Here is a 22686-nt window from a genome sequence, read left to right as displayed (position 1 = left end):
AAAAAAGGGTCTGCTATACAAATTGATGGAAAGTGGTGTTGGGGGAAAAACATACGACATTATAAAATCCATGTACACAAACAACAAGCGTGTGGTTAAAATTGGCAAAAAAACACATTTCTTCCCACAGGGCCGTGGGATGAGACAGAGATGCAGCTTAAGCCCCACCCTCTTCAACATATATATCAACGAATTGGTGAGGGCACTAGAACAGACTGCAACACATCCTACTAGAATCTGAAGTCAAATGTCTACTGTTTGCTGATGATCTGGTGCTTCTGTCACCAACCAAGGAGTGCCTACAGCAGCACCTAGATCTTCTGCACAGATTCTGCCAGACCTGGGCGCGGACAGTAAATCTCAGTAAGGCCAAAATAATGGTGTTCCAAAAAAGGTCCAGTCGCCAGGACCACAAATACAAATTCCATCTGGACCCCGTTGCCCCAGAGCACATAAAACACTATACATACCTCGGCCTAAACATCAGCGCCACAGGTAACTTCCACAAAGCTGTGAACGATCTGAGACAAGGCAAGAAGGGCCTTCTATGCCATCAAAAGGAACATAAAATTCGACAAACCAATTAGGATCTGACTAAAGATACTTGAATCAGTTATAGAACCCATTGCCATTTATGGTTGTGAGGTCTGGGGTCCGCTCACCAACCAAGAATTCACAAAATGTTACAAACACCAAATTGAGACTCTGCATGCAGAAAGTCTGCAAAAATATCCTCCGTGTACAATGTAAAACACCAAATAATGCATGCAGAGCACAATTAGGCCGATACCCGATAATTATCAAAAACCAGAAAAGAGATGTTAAATTCTACAACCACCTAAAAGGAAGCGATTCCCAAACAAAGCCATCACCTAGAGAGATGAACCTGGAGAAGAGTCTCTTAAAACCTCTTCAGGATTGGTGGGTCCTCTGCGGGACGGTTGAGCTAACGTAGGCGAATGCGATTAGCATGAGGTTATAAGTAACAAGAACGTTTCCCAGGACAAAGACATATCTGATATTGGCAGAAAGCTTAAATTCTTGTTAATCTAACTGCACTGTCCAATTTACAGTAGCTATTACAGTGAAAGAATACCCTGCTATTGTTTGAGGAGAGTGCAGTTTTGAACATGAACAGTTATTAATAAACAAATTACGCACATTTGGGCAATCTTGATACAACATTTTGAACAGAAATGCAATGGTTAATTGGATCAGAATAAACTTTGCACATACACTGCTCTCATCTAGTGGCCAATATCTAAATTGCACCTGGGCTGGAATAATAGATTCTCTTGCATTTCAAAGATGATGGTACCAAAAAATACAAAAGAAACAGTTGTTTTTTTCTTTGTATTATCTTTTACCAGATTGAATGTGTTAGTTTCTCTTACATTTCTACAAACTTCAAAGTGTTTCCTTTCAAATGGTACCAAGAAAATGCATATCCTTACTTCAGGGCCTGAGCTAAAGGCAGTTAGATTTGGGTATGTCGTTTCGGGCAAAAATTTTAAAAAAGGGGTCCGATCCTAAAGCAAGCTGGTCCTGGGGCTCTGTTCACAAACACAAACAGACCCCACAGAGCCTCAGGACAGCAACAAAATTAGACCCAACCAAATCATGAGAAAACTAAAATAATTACTTGACACATTGGAAAGAATTAAAAACAGAGCAAACTAGAATGCTATTTGGCCCTAAACAGAGAGTACACAGTTGCAGAATAACTGACCACTGTGACTGACCCAAACTTAAGGAAAGCTTTGACTCCCGAGTGGCGCAGCGTTCTAAGGCACTGCATCTCAGTGCTTGAGGCGTCACTACAGACACCCTGGTTCGAATCCAGGTTGTATCACAACCGGCCGTGATTGGCAGTCCCATAGGGCGACCCACAATTGGCCCAGTGTCGTCCGGGTTTGGACGGCGTAGGCCGTCACTGTAAATAAGAATTTGTTCTTAACTGACTTTCCTAGTTAAATAAAGGTTAAATAATTGTATTTAATTACAGACTCAGTGAGCATAGTGCTATAGAGAATGTGTGCTGTAGGCAGACCTGGCTCTCAAGAGAAGACAGGCCATGTGCACACTGCCCACAAAATGAGGTGGAAACTGAGCTGCACTTCCTAACCTCCTGCCAAATGTATGACCATAGAGACACAGACCCACAAAGAACTCGAAAACAAATTCAATTTTGATAAACTCCCATATCTATTGGGTGCAATACCAGTGTGCCATCACAGCAGCAATATTTGTGACCTGTTGCCACAAGAAAAGGGCAACCAGTGAAAAACAAACACCATTGCAAATACAACCCATATTTATGTTTATTTAATTTCCCTTTTGTACTTTAACTATTTGCACATAATATGACAATGGAAATGTCTTTATTCTTTTGGAACTTTTGTGAGTGTAATGTTTAGTGTAAATGTTTTTATTGTTTATTTCACTTTTGTTTATTATCTATTTCACTTGCTTTGGCGATGTAAACATACACTTCCCCATGCCAATAAAGCCCTTAACTTCAGACAGACAGACAGACAGACAGACAGACAGACAGACAGACAGACAGACAGACAGACAGACAGACAGACAGACAGACAGACAGAGACAGACAGACAGACAGACAGACAGACAGACAGACAGAGGCAGAGAGAGAAAACAGAGAGGCAGGTGTGTGTCGCAAATCACTGTGTGTGTGCGAGTGTGTTTTTTTATGAAATGGGGCACACAGTAGTATGAACAGCCACACTCCCTCCCACACACACACACACACAGTAGCATGAACAGCCACACTCCCTCCTACACACACACACACACACACACAGTAGCATGAACAGCCACACTCCCTCCCTCCCACACACACACACACAGTAGCATGAACAGCCACACTCCCTCCCACACACACAGTTGTGTACTGACAGCATTGATGATTTGGCCGTTGGCAGAAGGTGAACTTCACACACACACACAAACCCTCCAGGTCAGAGAGAGAGAGAGCTCAGTGTTTTCAGCCCTAATATGCACCACACGTCTCAACACTAAATGATGAGCGCTACAATGCCAGCATACTAAATCTAAAACTGGGAGTTGAACCAGCAACCAAACCCCTGGAGGTTACCAAACTAGCACTGAACCCACTAACCCCTTCATACCTGTAAAGCCCCTTGTGACAACAAAGTGTCATGGTACCGTTAGCCCTAGTATCAAGTCTCACCTATTACAACAGGGAGAGAACTAGTCATTTAGTGGGCTGTTCCTGGTAATAGGTGTGTGTGAATGGGTCTTAGTTTTGAAGTGTCAGTACAGATCTAAAGGTTGGTGAGTGATGTCCTATGGGCCCAGGTGTTGGGATACCAGTGGTAATACTGAAGCTGGTAGCTGTGCTCTCTCACAGAGAGAGAACTCCTCCAGGGCAAACATATTTTACCTTTATAAGGAGCCCTCTCCTTCCGCCTGTTTTTGCTGTTCACGTGCCTGCTGGACCAATAAAACACAGTGAAGTGTAGCAGCATATAAATAAATAAGAGAGAGAAAGAGAGAGAGACAGAACAACTGGAAGCAGCCAGTCAGCCATCCGGAGGAAGAGTACCCTAGCGTCCCCTTTGGCATAAAAACATCTGCCGTCTCACAACTGTTATTTAAACTTTAATGTCACCCGCCTCTCAGCCAAACGGGGTAATCGCCGTTTCAGTTTGGCAATGGGGTTTAAGGGAAACTGACTGAGATATCCCCCGGGCGTTGAGAGCTCTGTGAGATACATTCATTATGGATGCTGCCGGCCCCTGGATTTTCTGTCACTGACACTTTGCTGATACTTTGCAGTGGGGGACTGATGGGAGAGGTAGGTAGTAGAGAGAGGGGGAGGGAGGGCGAGGAGAGAGGGAGGGAGGGCGAGGATGGAGAGGGAGGGAGGAGAGAGGTCGAGGAGAGAGGGCGAGGGAGGGAGGGAGGGCGAGGAGAGAGGGAGGGAGGGCGAGGAGAGAGGGAGGGAGGGAGGGCGAGGAGAGAGGGAGAGAGGGAGTGAGTGAGGGAGGGAGGGAGGGCGAGGAGGGCGAGGGGGTCAAGGAGAGAGGTCGAGGAGAGAGGGCGAGGGAGGGAGGGAGGGCGAGGGGAGAGGGAGGGAGGGCGAGGAGAGAGGGAGGGAGGGAGGGCGAGGAGAGAGGGAGAGAGGGAGTGAGTGAGGGAGGGAGGGCGGGCGAGGAGAGAGGGCGGGCGAGGAGAGAGGGAGAGGGCGGGCGAGGAGAGGAGAGAGGGAGGGAGGGAGGGCGGGCGAGCAGAGAGGGCGAGGAGAGAGGGAGGGAGGGCGGGCGAGAGGGCGGGCGAGGAGAGAGGGAGGGAGGGAGGGTGAGGAGAGAGGGAGGGAGGGACTATAAAGAGGAGGGGTTGTTAGAGAACTTCATTCCTGTGTGGCGTAGAGGCTCAAACCACTACTACTCTCAAACTTGCATTAAAATCGACTTGTTCTTGCCAACTGACCCGTCAAAGTCTATTCCTGAAATTCCTCCACCCACCCAAAATCCCAAAGCTGGGATAAACTCAGTAGGGAAGCCTTGCATAGAAAGAAGAGACAGAAGATTATCAGTCCCCCAAATGCTACTGCATAACTCACATCAACATCAGCAAACATGACATTATCATATGCCAGTGCATCTCAAAACTGTTGGGTTGGAGGAAGTATAGAAATAGAATGACTAGAGTGCATTGCGAGGGAGGCGGGGCTTCTTCACAGGGTTAAAGCACAGTCCCGTCTAAGATCCAGTGCCAGCGTGTGTGTTCCTCTTTAAGTGAATCTGTATGGTCATGCTCTGTAGGAATGCTACCCTTGTACCTAATGTCCTGAGACCTGACGGTTTCACACACTGCACACCACACTCACAGACAAGCTTAGGAACCGTGCAGCCCAGTTAATAAATTCTCCCTGAACAATTTGTGCCCACGAAATTACTTTTTACCTCGCTGACAGACACTCAGAAAGCAATACACACTTCCGTAATGAGAGGCCAAATGAGGACCCATAAGCTGAAATCCACAGCCACTTGAGATGGGTCATAAATCAGGGTTGAACAGAGGACACTGATCTACTGTAATGGATACAAGACCAAACAGAAAGATCAAATCCTGTCACTCATTCGGTAAGTTTGCCGTTTTTTCCCCTCTCAGGTTATTTTCCTTTCTTTTCACAGCTAGACTACGAACTTACTTCACACCAGGACAGCTTTTTACAACACACAACTCTACATTTGGGTGTTAAGCTTCAGTGCTATAGTGGCATGCTCGAGACAGTTTGGTTACCTAGCCTCTACTACCATGGCAACATGTATTTACTCTCCCCCTATCTGTCTGTTTTGGGGAGTAATCCTGCCATTGTGGCCTAGACAGAATTAACGCCACAAGGCATCTCTGAAGGCTCCAGGTAATACCCTGACACTCGCCTCAATCATCGTCCCATCAGTATAAATGACGCCGAGCCCAAATGGACGAGACCCCCGTGCCTCGACAGAGATCCATCAGGATGATGAGTCATGTCCTCGCCGACACTAGAGGCGGGAAGATTTTGAGCGCTGGACGCCACGTGGTTATCCTGCGGCCAGCAGTCTACGCGTTCCCAAATGACCGTCTCAGCGGGCGAGTCTTCCGACAGCTGCCGAGCACAGCGTGACACGCTTCTAAAACACAAAGGCGTGAGTGTCTCTCAGCAGAGGACCTCACAGCATCTCCCTACAGGGATGTCATTCACTAGGCTAGAAAACATCAGTCACACACATTAGCCCTTTGGGGAGCCACGACATCATTAAAAGTAAAGAAAGGCACAGTCAGAGCCCCAGATGCAAGGAAGGAGAGCGTTACTGAAGTAGTTCACAAAGAAAATACTATCTTAAGTGTCATCGTTCCCCAACCTGCAGTGTCTGAGTGCGTACGGCGCACTTCTTATTTTGGGAGGGCTTTTGAAGGGCTGTTTGAATAGAAAAACAAGCGGTCCGTTTCAAGCGGACTCATTAAGTGGTTCCTGGAAGATGGTGCCACTTCACTTACAGTAAGTCACATCAGCACTCCTGGAGGACCAACAGGACATCTAGCATTCAACAAATCAATAAAGACAACTACATCTACACACCCAGGAGGTACAGCACTGGCCCTGTTCATTACACATGAATCAAATCAAACAATGGGGGAGTGGAGGGAAACTAACAGTGTGTCCAAAATGGCAGCCTTTTCCCTATATAGTGGACTACTTTGCACTAAATAGGGATTGGATTCCCTGCAATCAAAACCAGTGCATTATAAAAAGGTCTCCAGTCAAAAGTAGTGCACTCTATAGGGAATAGGGAGCCATTGCAGCCTAAAAGAGGGATTGATTTCCTATCACCACCGGTCCTTGCCCCTCCCTCTCTCCCGCTCACCTTCCCTCCCCCTCTCTCACCTGGCAGGTCGGAGAACAGCAGGATGCACTCGTTAAAGCCGTTGGCCAGCAGGCGGTCTCGGAGCTGCTGCAGGATGGCCACGCCGATGCAGAAGGGGAAGGAGCTGTTCCCCAGGAGCAGGGTGTCCCACAGGTGGAAGATCTTGTGTAAGGGGAAGACGTCTGTAGAGGAAGAGGGGGAGATCCATCAATCAAGCAAATGTATTTATAAACCCTTTTCTACATCACCAGTTGTCACAAAGTGCTTTTACAATACACCAACCTAGCCCATTAAAGACATGCAGAAGCAGAAGGGAGAGCGAGGGAGGAGAGGGGTAGAGGGGGAGGGAGGGCAAGGAAAGGCGGAGGGAGGGCGAGGAGGAGGGAGGGCGAGGAGAGTTGGGAGGGAGGGAGGGCGAGGAGGGCTTAGAAAGAGGAGGAAAGGGAGAAGGATATAGGGATCGTTAAGAGGGGACCCAGGGAGACAAGAAGATAATGATTTATAGTTCAGCCATTTGGCAGATGGTCTTAACCAGAAACAGAAAAGTGCATTACAAGGTTCATTTAACAAATAGTAATTGCAAGTACAACCTTAGTAGCAGGGGAAAAAGTAAAAACATTGCAGCTATAAGTGCTTTTTCAGGTTCTCTCAAACTCTAACACTTAACATTTCATAAGGCTGTATACAGTATGGGCTGAAGGGGGACTGAGTGTCTGGCTGTCCAATAGTTTCCAAGAAGGCCCATATATGGAGGAGGACTGATGGACACACTAATACTGCACTAATACTGCAGGACATCACAGAGCTGTTCGCCATTGACCTGTGTGGAATGGGAAACCTACTGTACAGGTCTTGGTTCTGTTAGGCCAAATACAACCGCTTCCTGTACCATCCCACGCTTTATTTCTATTCCATTATTCCGTTTAGCTAATCTAATGTCCTCTACCTGTTCCTTAGAGGCTCTGACAAAGTACATTCAAAGTTGTGACAAAGTACATACAGTACATTGGATCAAAACAATATCCATCTGTTAATGTCATAACCAGTACCTAGAAGTGGATACTAGGCAGGATGTATGTGTGAGAGGTAGGACTGGATGGAGAGGACCCGGAAGAGAAGTGGGAGGACTGGATGGAGAGGACCCGGAAGAGAAGTGGGAGGACTGGATGGAGAGGACCCGGAAGAGAAGTGGGAGGACTGGATGGAGAGGACCCGGAAGAGAAGTGGGAGGACTGGATGGAGAGGACCCGGAAGAGAAGTGGGAGGACTGGATGGAGAGGACCCGGAAGAGAAGTGGGAGGACTGGATGGAGAGGACCCGGAAGAGAAGTGGGAGGACTGGATGGAGAGGACCCGGAAGAGAAGTGGGAGGACTGGATGGAGGAATGGTGGGAGGACTGGATGGAGAGGAGTGAGAGGACTGGATGGAGAGGAGTGAGAGGACTGGATGGAGAGGAGTGGTAGGACTGGTGGAAGGACTGGATGGAGAGGAGTGGTAGAGAGGAGTGGTAGGAATAGTGGGAGGACTGGATGGAGGGGAGTGGTAGAGAGGAGTGGTAGGAATAGTGGGAGGACTGGATGGAGAGGAGTGGTAGAGAGGAGTGGTAGGAATAGTGGGAGGACTGGATGGAGAGGAGTGGTAGAGAGGAGTGGTAGGAATGGTGGGAGGACTGGATGGAGAGGAGTGGTAGGAATGGTGGGAGGACTGGATGGAGAGGTGTGGTAGAGAGGAGTGGTAGGAATAGTGGGAGGACTGGATGGAGAGGAGTGGTAGAGAGGAGTGGTAGGAATAGTGGGAGGACTGGATGGAGAGGAGTGGTAGAGAGGAGTGGTAGGAATGGTGGGAGGACTGGATGGAGAGGAGTGGTAGGAATGGTGGGAGGACTGGATGGAGAGGTGTGGTAGAGAGGAGTGGTAGGAATAGTGGGAGGACTGGATGGAGAGGAGTGGTAGAGAGGAGTGGTAGGAATGGTGGGAGGACTGGATGGAGAGGAGTGGTAGAGAGGAGTGGTAGGAATGGTGGGAGGACTGGATGGAGAGGAGTGGTAGGAATGGTGGGAGGACTGGATGGAGAGGAGTGGTAGAGAGGAGTGGTAGGAATGGTGGGAGGACTGGATGGAGAGGAGTGGTAGAGAGGAGTGGTAGGAATAGTGGGAGGACTGGATGGAGAGGAGTGGTAGAGAGGAGTGGTAGGAATGGTGGGAGGACTGGATGGAGAGGAGTGGTAGAGAGGAGTGGTAGGAATAATGGGAGGACTGGATGGAGAGGAGTGGTAGAGAGGAGTGGTAGGAATAGTGGGAGGACTGGATGGAGAGGAGTGGTAGAGAGGAGTGGTAGGAATAGTGGGAGGACTGGATGGAGAGGAGTGGTAGAGAGGAGTGGTAGGAATAGTGGGAGGACTGGATGGAGAGGAGTGGTAGAGAGGAGTGGTAGGAATAGTGGGAGGACTGGATGGAGAGGAGTGGTAGAGGAGTGGTAGAGAAGAGTGGTAAGACTGGGAGTGGTAAGACTGGGAGTTAAGCCGAGACTCTTCAGCACATTAACAGTCCACTGAGCAGCCGGTGGGTGTGAGTGACGGGCAGAGTGTGTGTGTGTGGAGACAGGGAGATGGCCCTCCGACACTCTCCTCGGCTGGGTGCATTAGCAGTCAGGAAGAAGGATGGAGGAGAGGGGTGAGGGACTCACGCTGGTTTGGGAAGGATGGAGGGCAGGCCTCACACTCACAGCCCCTGGGAGCCGTGTGTACGTGTATGTGGGTGTGCATGCTTGAGAATTCTCAAGTGTGTGTGTGGGTGTGCGCATCTCTTAGAATTCTTAAGTGTGTGTGTGCATTGTAGGATTTACAATGAATGTAAAACATACAGTGCATTTGGGAAGTATTCAAACCCCTTCATCTTTTACACATTTTGTTACAGCCTTAATCTAAAATGGATTAAACCATTTTTTCCCCTCATCAAATCTAGACACAATACCCCCATTACATTTTTGCAAATGTATAAAAAAAAAAAAATGTAAATATTACATAAGTATTCAGACCCTTTATTCAGTACTGTGTTGAAGCAGCTTTGGCAGTGATTACAGTCTTGAGTCTTCTTGGGTATGACGCTACAAGCTTGGCACACCTGTAGTTGGGGAGTTTCTCCCATTCTTCTCTGCAGATCCTCTCAAGCTCTGTCTGGTTGGATAGGGAGCATCGCTGCACAGCTATTTTCAGGTCTCTCCAAAGATGTTCGATCTGGTTCAAGTCCAGGCTTGTCAGAGACTTGTCCCGAATCCACTCCTGCGTTGTCTTGGCTGTGTGCTTAGGGTCGCCTCAGTCTGAGATCCTGAGCCCTCTGGAGCAGGTTTTTATCAAGGATCTCTCTGTACTTTGCTCCGTTCATCTTTCCCTCGATCCTGACTAGTCTCCCAGTCCCTGCCGCTGAAAAACATCCCCGCAGCATGATGCCGCCACCACCACTCTTCACCGTAGCGATGGTGCTAGGTTTCCTCCAGACGTGACGCTTGGCATTCAGGCCAAAGAGTTCAATCTTGGTTTCATCAGACCAGAGAATCTTGTTTCTCATGGTCAGAGTCTTTTAGGTGCATTTTGGCAAACTCAAAGCAGTCTGTCATGTGCTTTTTACTGAGGAGTGGCTTCCGTCTGGCCACTCTATCATAAAGGCCTGCAGAGATGGTTGTCCTTCTGGAAGGTTCTCCCATCTCCACAGAGGAACTCTGAAGCGCTGTCAGAATGACCAAGGCCCTTCTCCCCCAATTGTTCAGTTTGGCCAGCTCTAGGAACAGTCTTGGTGGTTCCAAACTGGATGGAGGCCACTGTGTTCTTGGGGACCTTCAATGATGCAGAAATTTTTTGGTACCCTTCCCCAGATCTGTGCCTTGACACAATCCTATCTCGGAGCTCTACGGACTATTCCTTCAACCTCATGCCTTTGTTTTTGCTCTGACATGCACTGTCAACTGTGGGACCTTATATAGACAGGTGTGTGCCTTTCCAAATCATGTCCAATCAATTGAATTTACCACAGGTGGACTCCAATCAAGTTGTAGAAACATCTCAAGGATGATCAATGGAAACAGGGTGCACCGGAGCTCAATTTCAAGTCTTACAGCAAAGGATCTGAATACTTATGCAAATAAGGTATTTCTGTTTAGGCTATAACATAACAAAAGGTGGAAAAAGTCAGGTGGTTTGAATGCTTTCCGAATGCACTGTACACACTCAGTTTATTAGGTACACCACCACATTCACCAAAATGAATCGCTCCTACAGTAGGTGAGCCATGTAGCCATGGTCTGCTATTAAGCAGGCAGACAGGCATTCAGTTACTGTTCGAGTGAACGTTAGACTTTGAGCGTGATATGATCAACGGTGCTAGGTGCGCCGGATCCAGTATCTCAGAAATAGTCGCCCTCCTGGGCTTTTCACGCACAACAGTGTCGAGGATTTACCGAGAATGGTGCGACAAACAAAAACCATCCAGTCAGCGAGAACAGCTCATTGATGAGAGAGGTCGAAGGAGAAGAATCGTACAAGGTAACAGGTAGGCCACCAACAGACAAATAACCACGCAGTACAACAGTGGTGTGCAGAACTGCATCTCGGAACGAACAACTCGTCAATCCTTGTCACGGATGGGCTATTGCAGCAGACGACCATACCGGGCTCCACCGCTATCAGCTAAAAACAAGAAGAAGCGGATCTAGTGGGCACATGATCACCAACACCGGACAATTGAATGGAAAAACAACAGAGTTCAGTTTTCTTGAGTGGCCTGCGCAGTCCCCAAACCTCAACCCAATATATCATCTTTGGGATGAGATGGATTGGGCTGTTCGCAGCATGAACGTACCGCTGTCCAATCTGCAGCAACTGCGTGATAGCATCGCGTCATCATGGACCAACATCCCCGTGGAACGTTTCCAAAACCTTGTAGAATGCCCTGAAGAATTCAGCCTGTTCTGGAGGAAAAGGGGGGGTCCGACCCTGTACCTAATAAACTGGCCAGTGTGTGTATGTCTTTCTGGCCCCTGCCCAAGTGTCTGATCAGAATTCTAATAGTGTATTTTGTATGTTCCAAAATTAAATAGGAAAAACACTGGATTTTGTGTGTCTTCTTCTTATCATCAAACTCCAACTGAGATGAAAGTAATATGAAATAGGTATTATAATACATGCCCTAACACTACTGTTTCAGTCTGCTATTCCATGAAGACTATAGGATCAAGCATAATGCTGCCACCCGCTGTTCACCTACTGCATGACACAGAACGGTACATCCTGAGTAGGCAAATAATACCTTCAGAGGCTACTTCAGTTAACGACTAGCCACAATCATGTGATTGTCTTGTTGGCTGAATTCCAAATGGTATTCAGCCAGTAGACCAAAACGATGTCCACTCTCTACGCGGCCGTATAAAGGACGTCCACTCTCTACGCGGCCGTATAAAGGACGTCCACTCTCTACGCGGCCGTATAAAGGACGTCCACTCTCTACGCGGCCGTATAAAGGACGTCCACTCTCTACGCGGCCGTATAAAGGACGTCCACTCTCTACGCGGCCGTATAAAGGACGTCCACTCTCTACGCGGCCGTATAAAGGACGTCCACTCTCTACGCGGCCGTATAAAGGACGTCCACTCTCTACGCGGCCGTATAAAGGACGTCCACTCTCTACGCGGCCGTATAAAGGACGTCCACTCTCTACGCGGCCGTATAAAGGACGTCCACTCTCTACGCGGCCGTATAAAGGACGTCCACTCTCTACGCGGCCGTATAAAGGACGTTCACTCTTTACGCGGCCGTATAAAGGACGTCCACTCTCTACGCGGCCGTATAAAGGACGTTCACTCTTTACGCGGCCGTATAAAGGACGTCCACTCTCTACGCGGCCGTATAAAGGACGTCCACTCTCTACGCGGCCGTATAAAGGACGTCCACTCTCTACGCGGCCGTATAAAGGACGTCCACTCTCTACGCGGCCGTATAAAGGACGTCCACTCTCTACGCGGCCGTATAAAGGACGTCCACTCTTTACGCGGCCGTATAAAGGACGTCCACTCTTTACGCGGCCGTATAAAGGACGTCCACTCTTTACGCGGCCGTATAAAGGACGTCCACTCTCTACGCGGCCGTATAAAGGACGTCCACTCTCTACGCGGCCGTATAAAGGACGTCCACTCTCTACGCGGCCGTATAAAGGACGTCCACTCTTTACGCGGCCGTATAAAGGACGTCCACTCTTTACGCGGCCGTATAAAGGACGTCCACTCTTTACGCGGCCGTATAAAGGACGTCCACTCTTTACGCGGCCGTATAAAGGACGTCCACTCTTTACGCGGCCGTATAAAGGACGTCCACTCTTTACGCGGCCGTATAAAGGACGTCCACTCTTTACGCGGCCGTATAAAGGACGTCCACTCTTTACGCGGCCGTATAAAGGACGTCCACTCTTTACGCGGCCGTATAAAGGACGTCCACTCTTTACGCGGCCGTATAAAGGACGTCCACTCTCTACGCGGCCGTATAAAGGACGTCCACTCTCTACGCGGCCGTATAAAGGACGTCCACTCTCTACGCGGCCGTATAAAGGACGTCCACTCTCTACGCGGCCGTATAAAGGACGTCCACTCTCTACGCGGCCGTATAATGGACGTCCACTCTCTATGCGGCCGTATAAAGGACGTCCACTCTTTACGTGGCCGTATAAAGGACGTCCACTCTTTACGTGGCCGTATAAAGGACGTCCAGTCTCTACGTGGCCGTATAAAGGACGTCCACTCTTTACGTGGCCGTATAAAGGACGTCCAGTCTCTACGTGACCGTATAAAGGATGTCCACTCTTTACGTGGCCGTATAAAGGAAGATATTACCACAGAAGTAATAGACCAGCATAGCACGTAGACCAGCATAGCACGTAGAGCATTATAAACAGAGTAGACTAGAAGAGTAGAATAGATAAGAATATAATAGCCTTCATGGCAGCAGTTTCTGTGGTATAATGTAAACCCAGTAGACTAGAGACATTATCTAATAGGGTTGGTTATAAAGGTCACACTACTGTCAAAAGCAACTAATCCTTACCGTACTGGAGGCTTTGACCTTTCCAAACTGCTCTGTTATGAGCTCCAAATGCTGCTGACCCCACACCGTGCCAAGTCCTATAGAATATGCACACTAGCACATTCATAATAATAAAGAAGGTCAACTTACGTGTGAACATGGTGAGGAACCACGGAATGGCATAGAGCTGCAAGGTGATAGAGAGAGGATGTAGTCAATGAAATAAATAAAGTCATGCATTTCTACTCTGTTCTGTGCATTACAGTATTATTCTTTATAGAACATTCCTAGCTATACACTTTTGTTAGTACACATTCCAACCCAAAACACATCAAATCAATGTCATACAAAATCCACTAAACTGTTACATCGACTTAACTTCTTCAGCAGAGACATTTCGTATTTCAGCCACACAAACTTTGTCTGATCTGATGTCTGCTAAGTTTGCATAGCCTCTGTGTATGTGTGTGTGTGTGTGTGTGTGTGTGTAAGAGAGCGGTGGCAACAAACTGCTGAGTACTTGAAGTCTATGGAGTCCCTCTCTCTCACACACACACACACACACACACACACACACACACACACACACACACACACACACACACACACACACACACACACACACACACACACACACACACACACACACACACACACACACACACACACACACACACACACACACACACACACACACCTCTCCCAGGATTAGGGTTGGGGGAGGGGGGGGGTATTGCAATGGAATTGATTTCAGCTGGTTAATTAAATAGGAGAGGAAAACGCTGGTAGGCTGCCTTCCTGGAGCTGGTGGACCCCCTCCATACCCAAGGGTAATGAGTTACTCAGAGCCTCGGCCTCAATTTAAGCAGTCTCCTCCACAGAGCCCTGGCTAGGCCTCATGGGATTAGTTGTCGTAGAAAGGTGTGAATGGCAGCCAGGGGAGGGAGGCCAAAATATGTGTGGCCAAATTGAAAACAGCTTAAATTGAACAAGCGGGCCGGGGAGTCTAGCCTACATGCAGCATGGCAGTAGTGGTCCTATGGCTTGAAGCATTACAGGAGGAGACAGCTACAGTACACTGGGCTGGTGACTTATGTGTATTTAACGTAGTATTATATGACATTGTCTGTTATTGTATAATCACCACAGCACACTGTACTTTGACACATATACAGGGGAAACACAGGGTTCATGTTGAGGTCACTGGGAAGTCTAACATTTGGGCTTTTTATAGCCTCCGTACGGATTTATTACTTTGAAACTCATGAAATCCCTCCATCTCTCCACACCCTCCGAACTTCAGAAGTTAATTATTTATGGTTTGGATCAAACTTCAAAACATTAAAAGCTGTATCAACACACTGAGTTCAAATATCATTATCCCCGACCAGACTGGGAAAATAACGTTTCAATCCTTCGCCTTTGAAAGGGAAGTTAAATACAAATAAAACAGCGGTTCACAAGTGTCGAGATGACATCATTAGAAAACCACGCACTTGGTTAACCTCTGAAGAGGCGGCTTGGAATCTAAAGTCCACCAGCATCGTTGCTTGACGACAAAAGAAGAACCATTATAAGAAATATGCTCAAGGTAATGCTTTGTAGCAGAATAACAAATGCTTTTGTTGAAATCACTATGTAGATGTGGACAGAAAAGTTGGTTCTTTAATTGTTTTAGTGTGCCACTTCCTTTATTTCCCTAAAGGAACCTGTAAAACACCCACAGGAAAACCAGTGAAACATCGAATTGTCATTATTTTCCCCCCACAGTAAGTGTCTTCAGACAGGGACATCCCCATCTTCTAATCACCATGGTTTCACTGATATATGGTCTGTGATTTCATGGTTTCAGGTTGTCATTGTAAATGAGAAACGGTTCTAAACCGACCCAGCTGGTTAAATCAATTTGAACTGGAAACAAAGTCAGTGTTTCCTACAGGAGCGGAGTTACACACGTCATCAAACACTTCCACCATCCATCTTTAAAAACAGGGCACCATAAAAACCCTGGCCCCTGTTTGATAGACTCAACCTTTCTCTGGAAGAGGTCCCCAGGGCCGGTCCACTGAGGTGACACACATTCATCAGCACGATAACACCTTGATTAGCGCCTATAGAGCCTTTAACCTTGCTACGGTGTGAAGAGAGAGAGAGAGTGTTCTGGAACGGGGGTTGAGGGCCGGGTGTTCGACGACCTTATGGCAAGGCCAGGCTGTCATTAGACCCTAGAGCAGGCCAGACTGTCATTAGACCCAGTATAAATTATCCCAAATGTACCGAGTGGAGGGAACTTGGCCTTGGCCCAAAACTGAGAGGGGCCAACCCGAACAGAAACTCTCAATGACAACCAGGACTCTATTAGAAGGGTGTGATAGTGGTGATTCTTTATCCCTGACCAGGGAGTCTGGGACTGGGCCAGATTCCAGACTTCTCCTCCATCCTCCCCGTTGTCCCTCACCTTTCATGATCTAAAAACTCACAGAAGGAAAGAAGCGTTTTCTAATAAGTACCCTTCAGCACTGTTCTACTGTCAGATGTACAGTAGGTCCCTTCCAGTTAAGTACTTCCCCTCAGACTTTTCTGCTGTAGGACGTCTGTGTATAAACACTTTCCAGCTCATCCACTACAACTGTTTCCTTATCAGTTATATGACGATCAGCCCCCTCATGTCAGTTTTATGATCCTTCGGCACTGTTCTCCAGTCAGTTTTTGCGTTAGGACGACGCAGCCCAGACCGCATTTCAGTACTTACATCAGGTATGAATCCGATCTCATTGAGGTGGTTGCTGAGCTCCGGGTCGTGGAAGGCGATCATCTGGGAGAAGACGGTGAGGTACTCTGAAACAGGTGCAGCACAGAGGGAGAGTTCAAATCTAGCAAAAAAGCAGTGGTGGTCCTATCTGAGGAACGCTATTCATGGGTGTCTGTTGCAAAACATTTATCTACGTTGTGCCATATTGAACAAGACCCAGAAGCTATTGTGACATCAGATTAGATTGGGCATTGTGTCGATATTTTGTACCAGGACTATAAAGAGATGTTTGTGTCGTGTATGGTCTCCATACAAAAATGTAATTGAGCTTCATTATTTTTATTCCAAAACAAAAGTACACTAAAATCCAAGACAGTGAGATTAGATGAGACTGTGGTGGGACAATAAACAACACTCCATATTGAGTTTAAGTGGTGTGTTTGTTGTCCCAGATCACATTGTGGGACTATATCAACAATGGACTAATGTAACAAAAGATAGTTTGGGTGGAGTTTTCCTTTGAGTAATAAGGCAGAGAGACTGTAGTATATTGTGAATATCACACAAAAAAGGGTGTTATTAGACAACTCATAGGTGCAGTTCTATAAATACACCTACTAGTGGCATACATTGAACACTGACATGTTTATGTAGATTAAAGATTGATTTATTGGGATGATGGAGGCTGCTTGTTATTCAAGTGTCACTGTACATGGAGGGACTCACCTTGGATAACGTGAGAGTTGTCCTTCAGGAAGAAGTTGTACAGGTATTTGGGGATGAAGGCCGACATGCAGGCGTACGCCAGGGCTGCAGACAACAAAGGGGAAGATGAGGTGAAGAGAGGAGTATCAGCGATACACATTGTACTTCTGCAAATCAACAACTCCCTACTTTAACAAGGTTTGAAATACCCTTACCTTCATTGTTGAAATTCAGCCAGAGGAATGGTGCACAAAGTGAATCCAAACCTGAACAAAACATGGGGTACAATCGTAAACCACATCAACACTAGAATTGAATTGGCTAGATTGAAAATGTATGACTTGACTGTCACCTAGTGGTCTATTGACCACAACACAGCATGGATGTGAGTCACTGCGTCAGATTGTGACAGCAGAGAGACAGACTCACCCTGCCAGTAGACCAGGTCAGGGTGAGACACCACCCAGGCCTTGAGCACACGCCTGAACTTCCTGTGGCCCTGTGGCGAGGACAGTAGCTCGTCATACTGGTGACAGCGAGGGATGTCCACCTCAATCTGGGAGGAAAAAAACACACCCATTAGAAATGTGTGAACCAAGGCATGTGATGGATATATATCTGTTCAATATGAAATTATAAAACAGCCAAAAAGAATAACATTTGCCCATCAACTGATAACCAGTCCACAATGAGAAGAGCAGATACCTGTCTGTCAGTGGGTATAGGAGTATCCTTATCAATGCTGTCATATTTGGCTTGAATGTCCCCCTGGAGAGAAAAAGGAATCTAATCAACCAAAATAACTTCCCATTATCATGGCATGGCACAGTATTAAATGGAAACCAGCAGTAAATCAAGTTCATAATCTCTATGGTTATCAGCTTTATTTATCTCTACAAACAAAACAATGTATTTCTCTCTATGGTTATCAGCTTTATTTATCTCTAGAAACAAAACAATGTATTTCTCTCTGTGGTTATCATCTTTATTTATCTCTACAAACAAAACAATGTATTTCTCTCTGTGGTTATCATCTTTATTTATCTCTACAAACAAAACAATGTATTTCTCTCTATGGTTATCATCTTTATTTATCTCTACAAACAAAACAATGTATTTCTCTCTATGGTTATCGTCTTTATTTATCTCTACAAACAAAACAATGCATTTCTCTCTGTGGTTATCGTCTTTATTTATCTCTACAAACAAAACAATGTATTTCTCTCTATGGTTATCGTCTTTATTTATCTCTACAAACAAAACAATGCATTTCTCTCTGTGGTTATCGTCTTTATTTATCTCTACAAACAAAACAATGTATTTCTCTATGGTTATCAGTTTGTCCTACCTCGACTCCCAGGAGAGCAGCCCAGGCCAGTCCACGTATGAGAGGAGGAATGTCCACCCTCGCCTCCTTCCACACCAGGTTCTTCTTGTATGGGTATGCCTGTGGGACAAACAGCACAACCAGATCCTTTTCTAATCATAAGATTAGATTCTATTGTAATTAAAACCTTTATTTATCCAGATAAGTCATTGAGAAGACACTGTATTTTACTAATCTGGTTGATATAACACATAGCTCCACTTTAATTCAACACCCGATACAATCAAGATAGACACCAAGGCCTGGACACACCAATAGAAGACTTTAATAATCACCAGACAGGAACACAAAGATGAGTAAAAGAGTGTGAGCTCAGGACAGGGTCAATGTGACTTTGGGTACTCCTCGTCTTTCTATTCCTGGAATCATTGGGAACTGGGGGGTCTTCAAAACTGCAGAGGCAGAGTGATTGCATTTGTACTGGGTTGTGAGATAATGGTGTGTGTGTGTTAGAGCTCAGACCTTGAGGAGCCTGTCGAAGAGGATGATGCGGATGAGTTGGTACTCTGTGTCCCTCTCCCTGATGATGAGTGGCAGCGTGACGGTGCAAGACAGCTCATTGCTGCTGTTGGACTGGGACAGACTAGACTGTCTGGAGAGACAGAGAGAGAGAGACAGCGAGAGAGAGAGAGAGACACAGCGAGAGAGAGAGAGCGTGAGAGAGGGAGAGACAAGGGAACAAAAAAGCAAGAAGGGAACATTACCCATCTCCATCAGTCATTAAAAAGAACAAGCCATAAAATGAAAAATAGAGAAGGGATGCGAGAGCTGAGGACAGATAGACTAAGTCAATACGTGACAAACAAGGAGTAAAAGATGAGGATTCTTACTCATCTTCCAATAAAGGGTAATATGCCTCTCCTGCCACATCTTTCAGTCTCTGAAAGAGAGAAGCCAGATTTTAATTCTCAACACAAATGTTCTGGTTAATTTCAGATTCAACCATGTGGAGAAAATAAACTGTTGTGTGGTGTTGGTAGAACACTGTTCATTACAGTCCCAGTAGAGACCTGTCGTGTGGTGTTGGTAGAACACTGGTCATTACAGTCCCAGTAGAGACCTGTCGTGTGGTGTTGGTAGAACACTGGTCATTACAGTCCCAGTAGAGACCTGTCGTGTGGTGTTGGTAGAACACTGGTCATTACAGTCCCAGTAGAGACCTGTCGTGTGGTGTTGGTAGAACACTGGCCATTACAGTCCCAGTAGAGACCTGTCGTGTGGTGTTGGTAGTACACTGGTCATTACAGTCCCAGTAGAGACCTGTCGTGTGGTGTTGGTAGAACACTGGTCATTACAGTCCCAGTAGAGACCTGTCGTGTGGTGTTGGTAGAACACTGGTCATTACAGTCCCAGTAGAGACCTGTCGTGTGGTGTTGGGAGTACACTGGTCATTACAGTCCCAGTAGAGACCTGTCGTGTGGTGTTGGTAGTACACTGGTCATTACAGTCCCAGTAGAGACCTGTCGTGTGGTGTTGGTAGTACACTGGTCATTACAGTCCCAGTAGAGACCTGTCGTGTGGTGTTGGTAGAACACTGGTCCTTACAGTCCCAGTAGAGACCTGTCGTGTGGTGTTGGTAGAACACTGGTCCTTACAGTCCCAGTAGAGACCTGTCGTGTGGTGTTGGTAGTACACTGGTCATTACAGTCCCAGTAGAGACCTGTCGTGTGGTGTTGGTAGAACACTGGTCATTACAGTCCCAGTAGAGACCTGTCGTGTGGTGTTGGTAGAACACTGGTCATTACAGTCCCAGTAGAGACCTGTCGTGTGGTGTTGGTAGAACACTGGTCATTACAGTCCCAGTAGAGACCTGTCGTGTGGTGTTGGTAGAACACTGGTCATTACAGTCCCAGTAGAGACCTGTCGTGTGGTGTTGGTAGAACACTGGTCATTACAGTCCCAGTAGAGACCTGTCGTGTGGTGTTGGTAGTACACTGGTCATTATAGTCCCATTAGAGACCTGTCGTGTGGTGTTGGTAGAACACTAGTCATTACAGTCCCAGTAGAGACCTGTCGTGTGGTGTTGGTAGAACACTGGTCATTACAGTCCCAGTAGAGACCTGTCGTGTGGTGTTGGTAGAACACTGGTCATTACAGTCCCAGTAGAGACCTGTCGTGTGGTGTTGGGAGTACACTGGTCATTACAGGTACAGTAGAGACCTGTCGTGTGGTGTTGGTAGAAACACTGGTCATTACAGTCCCAGTAGAGACCTGTCGTTGTGGTGTTGGTAGAACACTGGTCATTACAGTCCCAGTAGAGACCTGTCGTGTGGTGTTGGTAGTACACTGGTCATTACAGGTACAGTAGAGACCTGTCGTGTGGTGTTGGTAGAACACTGGTCATTACAGTCCCAGTAGAGACCTGTCGTGTGGTGTTGGTAGAACACTGGTCATTACAGTCCCAGTAGAGACCTGTCGTGTGGTGTTGGTAGAACACTGGTCATTACAGTCCCAGTAGAGACCTGTCGTGTGGTGTTGGTAGAACACTGGTCATTACAGTCCCAGTAGAGACCTGTCGTGTGGTGTTGGGAGTACACTGGTCATTACAGGTACAGTAGAGACCTGTCGTGTGGTGTTGGTAGAACACTGGTCATTACAGTCCCAGTAGAGACCTGTCGTGTGGTGTTGGTAGAACACTGGTCATTACAGTCCCAGTAGAGACCTGTCGTGTGGTGTTGGTAGAACACTGGTCATTACAGTCCCAGTAGAGACCTGTCGTGTGGGTGTTGGTAGTACACTGGTCATTACAGTCCCAGTAGAGACCTGTCGTGTGGTGTTGGTAGAACACTGGTCATTACAGTCCCAGTAGAGACCTGTCGTGTGGTGTTGGTAGAACACTGGTCATTACAGTCCCAGTAGAGACCTGTCGTGTGGTGTTGGTAGAACACTGGTCATTACAGTCCCAGTAGAGACCTGTCGTGTGGTGTTGGTAGTACACTGGTCATTACAGTCCCAGTAGAGACCTGTCGTGTGGTGTTGGTAGAACACTGGTCAGTACAGTCCCAGTAGAGACCTGTCCGTGTGGTGTTGGTAAGAACACTGGTCATTACAGTCCCAGTAGAGACCTGTCGTGTGGTGTTGGTAGAACACTGGTCATTACAGTCCCAGTAGAGACCTGTCGTGTGGTGTTGGTAGAACACTGGTCACTTACAGTCCCAGTAGAGACCTGTCGTGTGGTGTTGGGAGTACACTGGTTCATTACAGTCCCCAGTAGAGACCTGTCGTGTGGTTTGGTAGAACACTGGTCATTACAGTCCCAGTAGAGACCTGTCGTGTGGTGTTGGTAGTACACTGGTCATTACAGTCCCATGAGAGACCTGTCGTGTGGTGTTGGTAGAACACTGGTCATTACAGTCCCAGTAGAGACCATGTCGTGTGGTGTTGGTAGAACACTGGTCATTACAGTCCCAGTAGAGACCTGTCGTGTGGTGTTGGTAGAACACTGGTCATTACAGTCCCAGTAGAGACCTGTCGTGTGGTGTTGGTAGAACACTGGTCATTACAGTCCCAGTAGAGACCTGTCGTGTGGTGTTGGTAGAACACTGGCCATTACAGTCCCAGTAGAGACCTGTCGTGTGGTGTTGGTAGTACACTGGTCATTACAGTCCCAGTAGAGACCTGTCGTGTGGTGTTGGTAGAAACACTGGTCATTACAGTCCCAGTAGAGACCTGTCGTGTGGTGTTGGTAGAACACTGGTCATTACAGTCCCAGTAGAGACCTGTCGTGTGGTGTTGGTAGTACACTGGTCATTACAGTCCCAGTAGAGACCTGTCGTGTGGTGTTGGTAGTACACTGGTCATTACAGTCCCAGTAGAGACCTGTCGTGTGGTGTTGTAGTAACACTGGTCATTACAGTCCCAGTAGAGACCTGTCGTGTGGTGTTGGTAGAACACTGGTCTTACAGTCCCAGTAGAGACCTGTCGTGTGGTGTTGGTAGAACACTGGTCTTACAGTCCCAGTAGAGACCTGTCGTGTGGTGTTGGTAGTACACTGGTCATTACAGTCCCAGTAGAGACCTGTCTCGTGTGGTGTTGGTAGAACACTGGTCATTACAGTCCCAGTAGAGACCTGTCGTGTGGTGTTGGTAGAACACTGGTCATTACAGTCCCAGTAGAGACCTGTCGTGTGGTGTTGGTGGACACTGGTCATTACAGTCCCAGTAGAGACCTGTCGTGTGGTGTTGGTAGAACACTGGTCATTACAGTCCCAGTAGAGACCTGTCGTGTGGTGTTGGTAGAACACTGGTCATTACAGTCCCAGTAGAGACCTGTCGTGTGGTGTGGTAGAACACTGGTCATTACAGTCCCAGTAGAGACCTGTCGTGTGGTGTTGGTAGAACACTAGTCATTACAGTCCAGTAGAGACCTGTCGTGTGGTGTTG

General features: G+C 47.2%; 1 protein-coding gene across 1 annotated transcript in view; it reads right to left on the bottom strand.

The window, feature by feature from the left end:
* The window catches only part of LOC120034756 (TBC domain-containing protein kinase-like protein), a 71240-nt gene that overhangs the window by 46792 nt on the left and 1762 nt on the right, over positions 1 to 22686 (bottom strand). Inside the window, exons 2-11 of the mRNA XM_038981360.1 lie at positions 19135 to 19184; positions 18767 to 18896; positions 18266 to 18364; positions 17623 to 17685; positions 17347 to 17473; positions 17133 to 17183; positions 16939 to 17022; positions 16213 to 16298; positions 13611 to 13647; positions 6419 to 6580 (exon numbers count right to left, since the gene is read on the bottom strand). Of these exons, the coding sequence (XP_038837288.1) occupies positions 6419 to 6580; positions 13611 to 13647; positions 16213 to 16298; positions 16939 to 17022; positions 17133 to 17183; positions 17347 to 17473; positions 17623 to 17685; positions 18266 to 18364; positions 18767 to 18896; positions 19135 to 19184 (889 nt within the window). The remainder of the gene's footprint in view (positions 1 to 6418; positions 6581 to 13610; positions 13648 to 16212; positions 16299 to 16938; positions 17023 to 17132; positions 17184 to 17346; positions 17474 to 17622; positions 17686 to 18265; positions 18365 to 18766; positions 18897 to 19134; positions 19185 to 22686) is intronic.

Source organism: Salvelinus namaycush, chromosome 42 (assembly GCF_016432855.1).
Source record: "Salvelinus namaycush isolate Seneca chromosome 42, SaNama_1.0, whole genome shotgun sequence".
Lineage (NCBI taxonomy): Eukaryota > Metazoa > Chordata > Actinopteri > Salmoniformes > Salmonidae > Salvelinus > Salvelinus namaycush.
This window is presented reverse-complemented; position numbering and strand designations above follow the sequence as displayed.